General features: G+C 43.5%; 1 protein-coding gene across 4 annotated transcripts in view; it reads left to right on the top strand.

Moving 5' to 3' along the window:
• The first annotated feature begins 1130 nt into the window (after nt 1–1130).
• The window catches only part of DLG5 (discs large MAGUK scaffold protein 5), a 208791-nt gene continuing 193157 nt past the window's right edge, over nt 1131–16764 (top strand). For 3 of the 4 annotated variants that reach the window (XM_077453970.1, XM_077453969.1, XM_077453967.1), the window contains exon 1: nt 1131–1992. In XM_077453970.1, the coding sequence (XP_077310096.1) occupies nt 1695–1992 (298 nt within the window). In that variant the 5' untranslated portion in view covers nt 1131–1694. The remainder of the gene's footprint in view (nt 1993–16764) is intronic. The other variant, XM_077453968.1, reaches the window with a different exon arrangement.

Genomic DNA, 16764 nt, shown 5'->3' with positions numbered 1-16764 from the left:
AGAGAAAAGAGAAAGAAAGAAAGAAAGAAAGAAAGAAGAACAAGAGGAAAAAAGATTAAGAAAGAAAAGAAAGAAAGAAAAGAAAGAAAGAAAGAGAAAGAAAGAAAGAAAGAAAGAAAAAGAAAAACAGAACGAATGAGGAAAAGAAAAAAAAGAAAGGTGGAAAAGAAAAAGAGAAAAAGAAGAAAGAAAGAGGGAAAAAAAGAAAGAAGAGAAAGAGAAAAAAAAAAAAGAAAGAAAGAAGAGAGAGGAAAAAAAGAAAGAGAAAAGAAAGAAAAAGAAAAACAGAAAGAATGAGGAAAATAAAAGAAAAAAAAGAAAGGTGGAAAAGAAAAAGAAAGAGAGAAAAAGAATGAGAAAGAGAATGAGCGAGAAAAGAGAGAGAGGAAAAAGAATAAAGAAAGGAGGAAAAGAAAAGAAAAAAAGAAAGGAGGAAAAGAAAAACAGAAAGAATGAGGAAAAGAAAAGAAAAGAAAAAGGAAAGAGAGAAAAGAGAAAGAAAGAAAATGAGAAAAGAAAGAAAGCAAGAGGAAAAGAAAAAGAAAGAGAGAAATAAGGAAAATAAAAGAATTCAGTCAGCACATGTAATGATTTGTAGGTTGCAATGTAATAAAAGTTGCATTGTGTGTAATCTATAATCGGGGACATGGAGGTGTGGTGCAGGCCAGTGGTCGGTACCTGTAGTGCAGTGATCTGTAGGTGTGGTGCAGGCCAGTGGTGGTACCTGTAGTTGTGGTGCCGGCCAGTGGTGGTACCTGTAGTTGTGGTGCCGGCCAGTGGTGGTACCTGTAGTTGTGGTGCAGTGGTCTGTAGGTGTGGTGCCGGCCAGTGGTGGTACCTGTAGTTGTGGTGCCGGCCAGTGGTGGTACCTGTAGTTGTGGTGCAGTGGTCTGTAGGTGTGGTGCCGGCCAGTGGTGGTACCTGTAGTTGTGGTGCAGTGGTCTGTAGGTGTGGTGCCGGCCAGTGGTGGTACCTGTAGTTGTGGTGCAGTGGTCTGTAGGTGTGGTGCCGGCCAGTGGTGGTACCTGTAGGGAGCAGAGATGTGACAGAGCAGCACATACTATTCCCAGGAAGGCGGGGAGGGAAGGACTGAGGGAGGGAGAAGGGGAAGGAGGGACTGGGGGAAGGACTGAGGGAAGAGGAGGAAGCAGCTACAGAGGAACAGGCAGAGGAGGAGACACGGGAGGAAAGAAGGAGAAGAGTGTGGTAGAGGAAGCTCGTCCCCGGAGAGGGTCCCCTCAGTCAGTCCGAGTTGTGGGACGTATTAGAAGAGGAGGGCGGAGGGGAGAGGAGCGCAGAGTTTGCCGGGCTCTTCTAGTCATGTAGCAGGAAGCAGAGCAGAGTCTATGTTGGGGGAGGAGGGAGCGGAGTTTTTCCCCCCCTTTGCTCGCCGTTGCTGACTGGGAAGACTTTAGAAGGAAGGAGGGAGAAGAGCTGGAAGATTTGAGGTGAGGCATAGCATGCAGCTCTGCAGCCCTCCCCGGCTGGCCAATATGGCTGCTGCTACTCCTGCTTGCAGGCTGTGTGCAGGCGGAGGATCCAGCAGGGCAGGCTTGTGCTCGGCTCCTGTACAGGCTGGACACTGAGGGCTCCTGCTGGGCCTGGAACTCCTAAGGACTCACTAACAGAGGAGGAGGGAGACTCAGCGGTTCTTTCTATCCCCCCCCCTCCACACATTGATTTCCCTGTGTAACATGGAGCCCAAACACAGAGAGTTACTCCAGCAGTGCCACCACAACCTGGTGGAGTCCATCAGTGATGCAGACAGGTTGCTGAACCTCCTGGAGGAGGCCGGGACCCTCACCCTCAGGGACAGGCAAGAGCTGGACAGCAGCGGCCCCACCGACCGAGACAAAGTGGACCTCCTGCTGAAGATGCTCCTGGTGAAGGACAAGGACCACTTCCAAGATCTGCGGGTCGCCCTGGAGAAGTCGGAACCCCATCTGTTGTCCATCCTTTACTTGAACGGCATGGGAAGCGGGGACACGGCAGGTAAGACGCCAGGTCGCTAGTAAACGCATGAACCAAGCTTCCAGATTTTCACTTCCGCCTAAATTGGGACAAAAATTTGGGAAACGGTGGAAATTCAGTTTAGTTTCGCCTTCTCGATGCAATTAATGACTAAACTTCTGGACGTGAGAACCGCTGTCTCGGTTTTATTGCTGTCTGTGACCCCATAGGTAGGTTCACCCTCTCTAATCGTCACCAGGAATAAAAATGGCAAAGCCAAGATTTGGAGTAATCACCGAACCAGGAATAGAGGGGGGAGTCTTCCAGTGGGAACACTTGTTGCAGCGACAACTGTCTAATCCTAATAATCGAAACAAAATTTGTCCAGCGGGTGGCCCTGTCGGTAACACTCTGCCCGGCAACCTTCACTTGAATAATCAGAATTGTGTCATGCCAACAGCGCCTACATACAGTCAATGCAGGAACTGTTTGGGTGTCAGAATACCATTGCCAAAGCCGGAGATCTGTCCATTCCCACTGAGAAATCTGTTGGTTTATGTAGGGCTGCAACTAATGATTATTTTCATAATTGATTGGTTGGCCGATTTATTGTTTCCATTAATCGGTTAATAACCTTAAGAAAAAAAAAGTGCGGTGTATAATTTAGTTAATATGTAAAGTTTAAAAAAAAAAGGCAATTTATTCTTAAATATCTCTATGCAGTGGTAAATTATAAATAACCAACTATATATGGTTAGGGCGCAAAATATCTAATCCACTCTGAGAATAACAGAAGAGATATACTGTCTATACTATTAGATGAGATATACTGTGTATATACTATTAGATGAGAGATATACTGTATATACCGGAACTATTAGGAGAGAGATACTGTATATACTATTAGAGAAGAGATGTACTGTATATACTATTAGAGAAGAGATGTACTGTATATACTATTAGAGAAGAGATGTACTGTATATACTATTAGAGAAGAGATGTACTGTATATACTATTAGAGAAGAGATGTACTGTATATACTATTAGGAGAGAGATACTGTATATACTATTAGAGAAGAGATGTACTGTATATACTATTAGAGGGGAGATGTACTGTAGTGTATATACTATTAGAGGGGAGATGTACTGTATATACCGGTACTATTAGGAGAGATATACTATTAAAGGGTCAATCTAGTAAATATCATCAGAATCATTTACTTTAACCCCATTTTGTTACTGGCCGATTAATCGATTAGTTGTTTCTGCCCTAGGTGTATGGACGCCTTTTAGGCTCCATTCACATTTGTACGACTCCAAAGTTATGCGATTTCTGTTGTGACTTTCAATTATGACTTTGATGCAACTTTGGCTCTTGACTTTCCACCACTTCACATTGAAAACATTGAGATTTGACTTTTGAGAATTTACTTTGCAGTAGGCTTACACCAATAACGCGTGTTTTTTTTTTTTGCCGCAAGTATCGATACTTGTGCTCAAGTACTCACAGATACCAATTACTGATACCTTTTGTGAGATGCGATTTGAGCCCATACAAAATGAATGGGCTCAAATCGCACTGCAATAAACAAATGCGATTTGAACAGGAATGAGGTGCGATTGCTGTCCAAATCACATGCGCTTTCCCACACCGCTCTTGTGTGATCCCAGGCTGAAGCCACTGACCAACCTGGGTTCGCACAGGAGCGGTGGGGGAAACCACATGCAATTCCTACAGGAAGCGCGTTTCTGTTCAAATCACAATTTTTTTTTCTTTGCAGTACGATTAGAGATTCATTTTGTACAGGCTCAAATCGCATCACAAAGGTATCAGAGCATCAGTACGAGTATTCAAGCAAATGCTTATTATCTGTCTCTGTGCAACCCTACTTTGCAGTCTGTGTCACTCAAGTCGCATCAAAGTAGTGCAGGAACCTTTTTTAAAGTCACTGCGACTTTAAGTTGCATAGATTGGTTACAGCTTCTATTGAAATGCATTAGCTGCGACTTGCCATGCAACTTTTTTTGTGTCCAAAGTCGCGTGACAAGTCGCACAAGTGTGAATAGAGCCTTGGGCTCATGTACAGCAGGTGTGTAAGGGTTGCACCCGGCAGCCTTGCCCCGTACAGTCGCAACACATAGACAAAACAAATGCCTCGTTTCCTGTTGGGTCAGATCAACAGCATGCAGTACGATTTCTGATACAACGCGATCCACCGCATCGCACTGCCCTGCGGGTGAAGGAAGTGTATGAAATTACACTTTATTTTCATCAAAAAAAAAAAAAAACTTCAGTTCGATGCACTATTTTAAGCGCAACAGCTTGGCAGCCTTCTCACCATATACCAGCTGCTGCTTTCTGGATTTTTTTATTTTTTTTGGTCTGTATCCCACTGGGAAGATTTTTCATCACTTTCTGTCTCGGAGAAACAAAAGGAAACAAGAGAAAATCTCTCCAAAGTAAGGGAAATGCCCCTTTTAGACAGTTGTTAGCTGAGTAAGTGTCCTCGGTGGACGTTTTTCCCCTCCTGTTCCTGTTCCAGGGACCGCACACAATTTTGGTTGTTCCCTCACTTTCTTTTCTGATGACCATTATAACCTGGAAAAACGGTGAATTTGTACAGTGGGTGCATACCGAGGAAAAATTATATACATGACGGGGGTTCTCATCGCTCTCCACCATATCCAAATGTTGAGGCCCTGTTCTCATGGGTGTACTTAAAGTGGTGTTGCACATAAAAAAAAAAATTCACCAAAGTTCCTAAAAAAATAAAAAAATAAAAAATAAAATAAAAATTTAGATTTTTTTTAATTCACCTCCTAAATGCCTGTTGCTAGGGGGTCCCTCGTAGTCTGCCTCCTTCAGTGCCCGGGCACTGACATCACTTCCCCTTGGCGCAGGAAGGACACAGCTCTGCCCCCTCCCTCCTGTCGGTCAGCTGGGACAAGTGACAGGTCCCAGATGACTGAGTGGCGCCGCTCGCGCATGCGCAGTGGGTGCCCGGCTGTGAAGCCGGGTGCCCACAGTTAGAATGCCGGCGCCGCCGAGCGGAGGGGGGAACGAGTGGGGCTTTGTTCCCCCGCAGCGCTGGACCCTGGGACAGGCAAGTGTCCGATTTATTAAAAGTTTGTAGCTGCTGACTTTTTTATTTAAATTTTTTGTAGGGGAACTCCTCCTTTTTAAAGGGGTTGTAAACCCTCAAGGTTTTTCACCTCAATGCAACCTGGACACACATTATACTACTTTCACACCGGGGCGGAGACGTTAGTGATAAAAACGCTGCGAATTTTAGCGGTGCCTTACCTCTGAAAGATTTACCCCCCTTCATGACCAGGGCATTTTTTGCGATCCGGCACTGCATTAATTTAACTTACTATTGCAGGGTCATGTGACGTTGTAACCAAATAATATTGATGTCCTCTAACCCCCCCTTAGCAGAAACACAGGATTTCTGTCTTCCCTACTAACAGAAGGGTGATGTGCCTTTTTTACATAGGCAGACCACCATTGTATAACCGTGTAAATTTGTTGTCCCCTCAAAATAACTCAACACACAGCCAATAATGTCTAAACCGCTGGCAAAAAAAGTGAGTACACCCCTAAGGGAAAATGTCCAAATTGGCCCCAAAGTGTCAATATTTTGTGTGGCCACCATTATTTTCCTGCACTGCCTTAACCTTCTTGGGCATGGAGTTCACCAGAGCTTTACAGGTTGCTACTGGAGTCTTCTTCCACTCCTCCATGATGACATCACAGAGCTGGTGGATGTGGACCATGCTCTGCTTCAGTATGTCACAGTACATGTTGGCATTCATGGTTCCCTCAATGAACTGTAGTTCCCCAGTGCCGGCAGCACTCATGGAGCCCCAGACCATGACACTCCCACCACTATGCTTGACTGTATGCAAGACAGATTTGTCTTTGTACTCCTCACCTGGTTGCCACCACACATGCTTGACACCATCTGAACCAAATACGTTTATCTTGGTCTCATCAGACCACATGACATGGTTCCAGTAATCCATGTCCTTAGTCTGCTTGTCTTCAGCAAACTGTGGGTTTTCTTGTGCATCATCTTTTAGAAGAGACTTCTTTCTGAGACGACAGTGATGCAGACCAATTTGATGCAGTGTGCGGCATATGGTCTGATCACTGACAGGCTGACCCCCCACCCCTTCAACCTCTGCAGCAATGCTGGCAGCAATCATACATATTTCCCAAAGACAACCTCCGGATATGACGCTGAACATGTGCACTCAGCTTCTTTGCTTGACCATGGCGAGGCCTGTTCTAAATGGAACCTCTCCTGTTAAACCGCTATATGGTCTTGGACACCGTGCTGCAGCTCAGTTTCAGGGTCTTGGCAATCCTCTTATAGCCTAGGCCTTCTTTATGTAGAGCAACAATTATTTTTTTTTTCAGATCCTCTGAGAAGTCTTTGCTATGAGGTGCCATGTTGAACTTCCAGTCACCAGTATGAGAGAGTGAGATCGATTAACACCAGATTTGACCACTTGCTTACTGGGTACTAAACCCCCCCCCCCCCACCCAGACCAATTTTCAGCTTTCAGCGCTGTCACTCTTTGAATGAAAATTGCACAGTCATACAACACTGTACCCAAATAACATTTTTATCATTTTTTTCCCCCCACAAACAGAGCCTTCTTTTGGTGGTATTTGATCACCTCTGGGTTTTTTATTTATACAATACAAAACGGTTTTATATTTTGTTATAAAATTTTGCGAACAGGTAATTTTTTCTCCTTCATTGATGTACGCTGATGAGGCTGCACTGGTGGGCACTGATGGGTGGCAGTGATGGGCACTGGTAGGTGGCACTGCTAGGTGGCATTGATAGGTGGCACTGATATACACTGGTGGGCACTAATTGGTGGGATCTGATATGCACTGTGGGCACTGGCAGGCGGCACTGGTGGGCACAAATGATGTGGCTGTCGCTCCTCTTCTTCGGGACTGATGTCCCTTACACAGAAGCTGATGATCAGATTTTTATTTTTTTTTTCCTTCTCGCACTGTCAGCGTGAGGAGAAAAAAAAAAAAAAAAGATTACTGATCTTCTGTTTACCCCAATCTGTGATCATCCGAGTCTCACTGATTCGGTGATCACAGTGCGTGCCTCACAGGGGGTGCACGGGGGAGCGTGCAAAGAGGAGGACGTCTATTGACGGCCTCCCGGCAATGTAGGTAATCTTTTTGACTGTAGCGCGGATGGGAAGAGGTTAACACACCTGCTCCCCATTCACACCTGAGACCTTGTAACACTAACAAGTCACATGACACCGGGAGGGAAAATGGCTAATTGGGCCCAGTTTAGATATTTTCACTTAGGGGTGTACTCACTTTTGTTGCCAGTGGTTTAGACATTAATGACTGTGTGTTGAGTTATTTTGAGGGGACAGAAAATTTACACTGTTATACAAGCTGTACACTCACTACTTTACATTGTAGTAAAGTTAATTTCTTCAGTGTTGTCACATGAAAAGATATAATAAGGGGGTGTACTCACTTTTGTGAGATACTGTATGTCTGATGTGGCTGTCAAATTGGGAGCAGTGTCTATGCAGCAACCCCTTTTTGATATGAATAGGACTGCCTGCACACAGATGCACGGAACACCTGTGCATCCCTTCACACAGGCTAAGACCTAAAGTGACATTAAAGATTTGTTTAACTGGTTCCTGACCAGCGCACGCCGATGTACGTCTGCAGAATGGCACGGGCAGGCATATTGGCGTATAGGTACGTCCAATCTTTAATGCCGCCCTGCCATTGCGACAGCGCGCTCGCGTGCTGGTCGGGACCCCCGTGGGTCCGGTCGCGGGTCCCGCAGACTCGATCACCGCGGGCATACCCGCGACCGTCTCACGGGGCGGCTGAACGAGAAAATGCCGTTGTAAACAGCGTTTCCCCGTTCTGCCTAGCAACTAGTGACGCTGATCTCTGCTCCATGTGATTGGAGCAGAGATCAGTGTTCACTAAATTAAAGCCCAGCCCCCAACAGTTAGGGTCCGTTCACACAGGGACAACTCGGATCCGACTTCAGGTCGCCACTAGTCACCTCAGGTCGCACAACATGTAAAAATCAATGTAAGTGAATGAGAGCCGTCTTAATGCACACTACTGAAGTCGCTCCGACTTCAGAAAAGGTTCCTGTACTACTTCAATCCGACTTGTAGGTGACTGGTACCCATTGATTTCAATGGAGGTCGCCTCCAAGTCCTATCTCCGTCTATACGGAGGCGACTCTGACAGAATTATGAGCTCTCAAGAGGGAACTCCACGCCAAATTTATGAAAAAAAATTGGCGTGGGTTTCCCCTCCGAGAGCATACCAGGCCCTTAGGTCTGGTATGGATTTTAAGGATTTTTTGGATTTTAAACCCCCCTACGCCGAAAAAACGGCATGGGCCCCCCCCCCCCCCCCAGATCTATATCAGACCCTTATCCGAGCACGCTACCCGGCCGGCCAGGAAAGGGGGTGGGGACGAGCGAGCCCCCCCCCCTCCTGAGCCGTACCAGGCTGCGTGCACCCCCCCACCCCAAAGCACCTTGTCCCCATGTTGATGAGGACAAGGGCCTCTTCCAGAGAACCCTGGCCGTTGGTTGTCGGGGTCTGCGGGTGGGGGGCTTATCGGAATCCGGGAGCCCCTTTTAACCTCCCTGGCGGTATGATTATTTCGAATTTTAGGTGCTAAAAGCGGTACAATAAATAATTATAAATAATTATACCAAATAATAATATAACAATAATAAAAATTATTCAATAATCAAATCAAAAACACTGAAATTTGCTCAGTTGCAGAATTGTCACTGTCATTACTTTTCAATATTTGATGACGGATCTCCCCACAAATTGCTATCGTAAGTCTTGTTCAGGTCGTGTCCAAGTTGCCTCCAAAAGTCGTGTTGAAAGTCGTGTTGCCCCTGTGTGAACGGACCCTTAGTAACACACCGCTAGGAACACTTAACCCCCTACACTGCCACCCACTGGTTTATCCCTTCACTGCCAGTGTCATTTCTGTCCTCCTATTTTTGGGTCCCCTGCCAGCACTCCTGGCTCCTCTTCATCCTGTGCCCCAATAGCAAGCCACTTGCTCTGTGGGCACTGGTGCGTGCTCATTCCTGAGCCCTGCTTAAGCTTCCATAAGACTAGGACTGCAACTAACGATTATTTTCATAATCGATTAGTTGGCCGATTTATTGTATCGCTTAATAACCTTAAAAAAAAAAAAAAAAAAAAAAAGTGCGGTGTATAATTAGTTACTATGCCAAGCTTTAAAAAAAGGCACTTTATTCTTAAATATCTCCATGCAGTGGTAAATATAAATAACCAACTATATGGTTAGGGAGCAAAATATCTAATCCACTCTGAGAATAACAGACAGAAGAGGTATACTGTATATACTGTATACACTGTTAGAGGAGATCTACTGTATATACTATTAGAGGGTGAATCTGGTAAATATCATCAGACTCGGAGATCAATTATTTTTTTTTTTTTTTTTTTATTAAAAACAAAATCTTCCTTCAAAAAAAATGTATTTTTAAGAACGTTCGTTCTATTTTCTAATCGTTAGTGGGGTCAAATCGACGTTCATTTTCAACCACAGTGAAAATTTGGAAATGGAAAACTTCTTGGTCAAATACATTTTCAGACAATGTATGTGGTTTTCATTCAGAAATTACATTCATTTTAAAAACAGAATATTAAAAACAAGTGAGAATTTCAAACATTCTTTCATTGAATGTACAAAGATTTTTCGTCTGAAAATTGATCCGTGTGGCCAGCATAAGCCTCGGTGCACACCTATGCAGTTTGCGTTTGATCTGTTTCTGCAGTGCTTTTTGCTCTGCGTTTTGATTTTTTGCACATGTGATTTTGCTGCGATTTGCGTTTTTTGCTTTTTTTTTTTTTTTTTGGCCAATTTTTTGTTGGGCAGAATAAAAAACACAAATTGCTGCAAAAACACATTATATGCTTCTCTGCAGTTTCTCTATTGAAGTATATTGAACCAAAAAAGCACCGTTTTGCGTGAACGTGTCCCATAGGAAATTGTGTAAATGAACTGTAGTGCGTTTCTGCAAAAAAACACAAATGTGAACCAGGTCTAAGATGTTTAGTAACATAATGGGGTTAAAAAAAACTAAAATTAGCCCTTTTATAGTAGTAAAAAAAATAAAATGAAAAAAACAGATCATTATTTTATTTTTTTACTGTAGAACTGTGAAAGTAAAAAATTACAGTAGCGATTATTTGCTCTTTTTGTACTATAAAGGGCTAATTTTATTTATTTTTTTAACCCCATTATGTTACTGGCCGATTAATCGATTAGTTATCGATTAGTTGTTTTAGCCCAGTTCCCTGTGACTCGCTGGCTGTGATTGACACTAGCAGAAACCAAAGGCTCCTGCTTCTGTTTCAGCCGATGAGGAATCGGAGACCCAGGAGAAGCCCAGATCTCGTGGACATTTCTGGATCGAGAGGGAGCTCAGGTGAGTATTAAAGGGGCTAGGGGGGGCCCTCTGCATACAGAAGGTTTTTTGCCTTCATGCATTCCATGCAAGGTAAAAAACATTGAGCCTTTTAAAATCACTTTAAGTACGCCTGTGGGAACAAGGCCTAATAGGAGGTTTATGTCCCTATACATACTTCTAAAGCCCCGTACACACTTTAATTTTTTTCTGCTGAGTTTTTCCTTCAGATTTACCAAAACCATATAATATGAGGTCAAACCTTAGGCGTTTCAATGTGTATGCAATCAGGCAGGCCCTTCTACTACATGGTTTTGGTAAATCTGAAGGAAAAACTCAGCAGAAAAACTGATAGTGTGTACGGGGCTTAAAGCGGGAGTCCGCCGGGACTCCGCGTTTTTTTTTTTTTTTTTTTTTTTTTTTAAAAGCCAGCAGCTACAAATATTGCAGCTGCTGACTTTTAAAATAGTGACACTTACCTGTCCAGCGCGCCCGCGATGTCGGCACCCGAAGGCAGCGGGGCACTTGCGGAAGGGGGCGGGCACTTGCGGAAAGGGGCGTAATCTACGTCCCTTTCCGCAGAGAGCTATCCCGGAAGTGGGTGCAGTTACCTGGATTATCCAGGTAACTGCACCCCCCTCCCCCCTGAAAGGTGCCAATTGTGGCGCTGGAGGGGGGGAGGATTCCGATGAGTGGAAGGTCCATTTTAGGGTGGACCTCCGCTTTAAGAGGTTCTGCAGCAGTGTGATGATCAACCGTTCTGTAGCAAGTTTCTTTTTTGAAGTTTTTATTTTTTTTAACCACAGTGCTAGAAAACTGTACATTTGTTTGCAACAATATTTATTGAACACTTCAATATTATCTTATTATAAACTCTTCTGAAACAAAAGATTTTGTCAGCTACGTTTTTGTTACAAATTGTATTTCTGTTCAAAGCATTGTTGGGTTATGAAATGTTCCATTTCTTAGATCACAAAGCCTCTTCTACAGTGATAGTACTAGAGACGCACTGGAGTCTCCTGCATATTCCTAATTCATATGGCATTTTAGAAGTGTTGGCATACAGTGAAAAAAGTGTACTTTTATGTAGGAAATGGGATTGTTGGAGCAAGGATAGTTGGAACAAACAGAAGAGGACGTGTTATTTAAATTACAAGTCGTGTTTTTGATCCTCGGTTTCACAACAAGTAGGGAAATACCGATGTCCTTTGTTGCGGAGTAGGATTTCAGTGCTATAAAAGATGGAGGTAAACAGAAGGCCTATACTTTTGAATCTCTAGTCTTCATTTGCACTACTCTGAATTCTACTGAGATAGACATCAACAAGTAACTATATTTCTTGTGGACCATCAAAATCACTTCTTAAAGTGAGCCAACTCGATGGACTATTGGACGCGGCCTTTTTCTGCCGTCACTTTTTCGGTTTCTTGTGAAGCATTGAAATCCACTTCTTAAAGTGGTTCTAAAAGCATTCCTATGGATTACAATAAAACTTCTGTGTGCAGCAGTGTTAATTTCGTAGACTAAAACATTTTAATCGACTAAATGAATACTATTTTTTAGTTGACTAAGATACGACTAAAACAATTGAGATGACTAAAACTAAAATGGCATTTTAGTCAAGAGACTAAGCCCTTGTACACACGGTCGGAAATTCCGACCACAAAATCTGTCGATTTATTTTATTTTTTCGTCTGATTTTTTCCAAAACCTGTTGCATACACACGGTCAGACAAAGTTGTCGGAAAATCTGATCGTTCGGATCGTGGTGACGTTCGTTCGTTACGACGGGACTATGTTCAGGCTAGTAGCCAATAGCTTTGGTCTTGTAATTTGATCTGAGCATGCGTGGCACTTTGTCCGATCGGAATTCTCTAAAAATGACTGGACAAAGTCCGATCGGATCATGTTGTCGGAAAATTTTATATCCGACTCTCAATCTTTGTTGGTCTGACATTCCGACGGAAAAAGTCCAATGGAGCCCACACACGGTCGGATTATCCGACAACACGATCCAACCGGACATTTTCCGTCTGAATTTCTGACCGCGTGTACAAGGGCTTAGACTAAAACTAAAACTAATTTTGAAATTTGACTTCAAAATTAACATTGGCCTTTAGTGCATGTTCATACCTCAATACCTTAAATAACATATGAGATTTTTTACTCCAGCAATATGTAATGAGTTTGGAAATTGTAGAGAAATGTTAAAGCGGGAGTCCGCCAGGAGTTCCGCCGTTTTTTTTTTTTTTTTTTTTAAAGCCAGCAGCTACAAATACAGCAGCATCTCTCGATCGTCTCTCGGGTGCTGACGCCGCCATCTTGGGTATGGGAATCAGGAAGTAGAGCCTTTCGGCTTCATTTCCCGGTTCCCTACTGCGCATGCGCGAGTCACGCTGCGCAATAAGGATGGACCCGCTGCCTCTGGGATCTGTGTGTTTCCCAGCAGGTAGCGGGGGACTTTCGGAAAGGGGCGTAGATGTACGCCCCTTTCCGCAGAGAGCTATCCCAGAAGTGGGTGCAGATACCTGTACTGTACAGGTACCTGCACCCCCCTCCCCCCTAAAAGGTGCCAATTGTGGCGCCGGAGGAGGGGAGGATTCCAATGAGCGGAAGGTCCACTTTAGGGTGGACCTCTGCTTTAACTAATGCATTACAATTTTATTGCACCCATTCGATTTCAGATGATTAAAATGAATTTAGTCGACTAAAATGTACTGGAGATTTAGTAGACTAAATACGACTAAAACTATAAAACAGTTGCAGAAGACTTTCACACAGAGGGCATATTGCAGGCGCTATAGCATTAGAAATAGCTCCTGCAATCCGCCCTCAAACTGCTGCTCCATTCACTCCAGCGTTGTGCTGGCAGGACGTCAGGAAAAGTCCTGCCAGCAGCTTCCTTGGAGCGGTTGCAGCGCTGCCCTATTGAAATCAATGGGGCAGCGCTGCATTACCGCCGGCAAAACGCTGCTATTGCAGGTGGTTTTGACTCTTTCTTGGCCGCTAGCGGGGGTAAAAGCGCCCAAAATGCACTGCATATCAGACGCTAAAACGCCGCTAAAAATAGCGGCATTTTACCGCCTACACTATGGGTGGCTTGGTGTGAAAGCCGTCTAAAATGTGACTAAAAATGCTATTTTAGTCCTAAGACGAAAACTAAATCGAAATTTGCTGCCAAAATTAACACTGGTGTGCAGCTCCCCCCCCTCCCCCAATACTTTGCTGAGCCCGTTCTCGATCCAGCGCAGTGCCCAAGATCAGCAGCTTTTTCCCCTCTTCCCCCCTCCACACTGGACATGGAGGCAGCTGTCGGTCATATTGTGTGAGGCGGAAGCGAGCCGCGCTCGGTGTGTTGCCGGATGCAGAGCCCAGGTTTTGCCACATGCTTATTGAATGAATAAAAGGGTACAGCATTTGAAATATTAATGGCTGCTGTGGGTTACAGTATATTTGCTGACTTTATTGAGCTTGTCGGAAGTTGAACTATGACGGGTAGCTGTGGGTTATTATGCATTGCCTGATGATTTCCTTATTGAGGAAGGCTTTGATTCCTATAATTCATGTGTAGAAAGGTGTCACATTTTGGTACCACCATCAGTAGTGTAAACATTTTACACACAAAGCATTTTATTTTATTTTATTAACTTGCAGGAGAAGTTCTCCCTGTTAGTGAAGCAGCTGGAAGTGCTGACTCTACAGTCTCCAGCTAATGTTCCTTTAGTGAACAAACAGAACATGGCACATTTCCAATAGTAGTTTTCTGTACGCAGCATCTCGTGAACGCCATCGGGGTGTAGGGGGTACCCAGCGTTTTTATGCACTGTTTTTGAAAAAAAAAAAACTTTATTTGCATGTAGAGATTCCCACATTTAGGGTTCTGTGTTTTTATAAAGGATAAGTTCACCTTTCCAGGCAGAATTTTACTTTTCATAAGTAAAAAAAAAAAAAAAAAAAAAAAAAAAAAAATTCTAATGTGTTTTCCGTCCAAGCCATCAGAATGTTCTCATCCCTCTCTTGCCTCGTCCATGGCGGCTTTGACTGTGCACCGTTACATAGTTAGTCAGGTTGAAAAAAGACACAAGTCCATCAGTTGAACCACAAAAAAAAAAAAAATAAATAATATCATACAATCCCATATACCCAATTCTATACCCACAATTGATCCAGAGGAAGGCAAAAAAAACAGCAAAGAATGATCCAATTTGCTACAGCAGGGGAAAAAAATCCTTCCTGATCCCCCGAGAGGCAATCGGATTTTCCCCGGATCAACTTTACCTATAAATGTTAGTACCCAGTTATATTATGTACACTTAGGAAATAATCCAGGCCCTTCTTAAAGCCATCTACTGAGAAGGCCAGAACCACCTTTGCAGTGAGTCTATTCCACATTTTCACAGCTCTTACTGTGAAGAAACCTTTCCGTACCTTTCTGTTCAAACTTTTAAAAACTGGATTCTGAGATCTGACTTTCTATTTTTAATATTTTTTTAATTTTAAAGTTTTATGCAAAAAGAGAGCATACATCTCGTACACAAACCGTAGTATCAAAAAATAGGGGCGGTAAGGTCCCACAGTGCAGGTGGGTGATATCAGTATATCCGCGACAAGTGGAACCAGCAAAATTAGCATATCATAATATCAACTTCAATCATTCATAAACAAACACAGGAGTTTATCTGTCACTCGGTGATAAACCACGCTACCGGGGCTCACGGGAAGCCCAGGCAGGGGACACAGAGAGATAATGACTCAACATTTCCATGACCCGTGTGGATCACAATCCTTTCCAAATACTCCATTCAAAGTAGCAAATCTGAAAGCCATAGAAGCCTAAAGAAGAAAAAGCAAGGGGAAGCTACCCAGGAGGTCCGTCAGAAAGCCCAATGGGACCTGACTTCTCTAGCATCATGTGGTCACCATCTAGGAAACTTTATATCCCATAATGCACTGCCGTACACATCACAGAATAGGTTGTGTTCACCTCCCTGGACCCCACACTTCCCTCATTACTATACCACCACCCTATCCACTTTCCTACGTCTTCCTTTAAGGTGGTCATACACTTTACCATCTCCGTAAGATCTATCATCGGCTATGTAGTGCTAGGGCCTGCCTGATTTTATTTTATTTATTTATTTATTTTTTCTTTATGTAAGACAAAGCAAAGTAACCTGTCGATATAGACAATCTTCCACATGTAGGGGAAAAAAAAAGATTTTGAAGACATGAAGTATAGATCAACACAGCTACATACTTTAACTTTCTCTCCACTTGGCCAATAACGACTACGTTAAAGGCAAAAGCATCGACCCAGAACATCTCAAACGTTCTAACATGTAGGCATCGGGGTCTACCCCAGACTATCAAAAACAACTCAAATGGAAGAACTATACTGGGTAACAATGTAGGCCTTGCCGTTAAGGGAGGGGGCCAAATGACCTCCATCAAACCTCCCTTAACAGACCACCATCACAGGGGCCACACATGGAGATATTGGAACGGTGAAATGAAGGGGTAGGATTCATTTCCCTATCCTAGGGAAGGAACAAAAAGACAACACAAGGTATATAAGATATATAAATAATATGTATATGTACGTATCTAAGAGGAGCACCAACCCCCCAGCTCATTGTTTTGGGGACCTTCTTTGTGTTACATAGTTTAGTCAGGTTGAAAAAAAACACAAGTCCATCCAGTTCAACCACAAAAAAAAAAAAAAATATATATATATATATATATATATATATATATATCTCTCATACCATACAATCCCATATACCCAATTCTATACCCACAGTTGATCCAGAGGAAGGCGAAAAACCCCACCAGAGCATGATCCAATTTACTAAAGCAGGGGGGAAAAAATTCCTTCCTGATCCCCCGAGAGGCAATCGGAAATAATCCAGGCTTTTCTTAAAGCAATCTCCTGAGGTGGCCAGAACCACCTCTGCAGGGAGTCTGTTCCACATTTTCACAGCTCTTACCGTGAAGAAACCTTTCCATATTTGGAGATGAAATCTCCTTTTCCTCTAGATGTAAAGCGTGCCCCCTTGTCCTCTTTGTTGACTTTAAAGTGAATAACTCCACACCAAGTTCACTATATGGACCCCTTATATATTTGTACATGTTGATCATATGCCCCCTTAATCTCCTCTTGGAATATGGAAGAAAGGGCTCAGCCAATTCTAGAAGAGCTAAGTCCAGGCTGGAAGAGACCATTCCCAGGTCAGGAACCCGATCCATCCACACTGTTTATATGCTGGTGAAGCGTTCTCTCTTGCCCTTACAGGTTGCTATCCAGTCCTCTGCATCTCTGAT

This window comes from Lithobates pipiens, unplaced genomic scaffold (assembly GCF_037356315.1).
Source record: "Lithobates pipiens isolate NorthernLeopardFrog02 unplaced genomic scaffold, aLitPip1_a1.2 Scaffold_25, whole genome shotgun sequence".
NCBI lineage: Eukaryota > Metazoa > Chordata > Amphibia > Anura > Ranidae > Lithobates > Lithobates pipiens.
The sequence above is the reverse complement of the archived record's forward strand: the minus strand, read 5'-3'. Positions and strand labels throughout refer to the sequence as shown.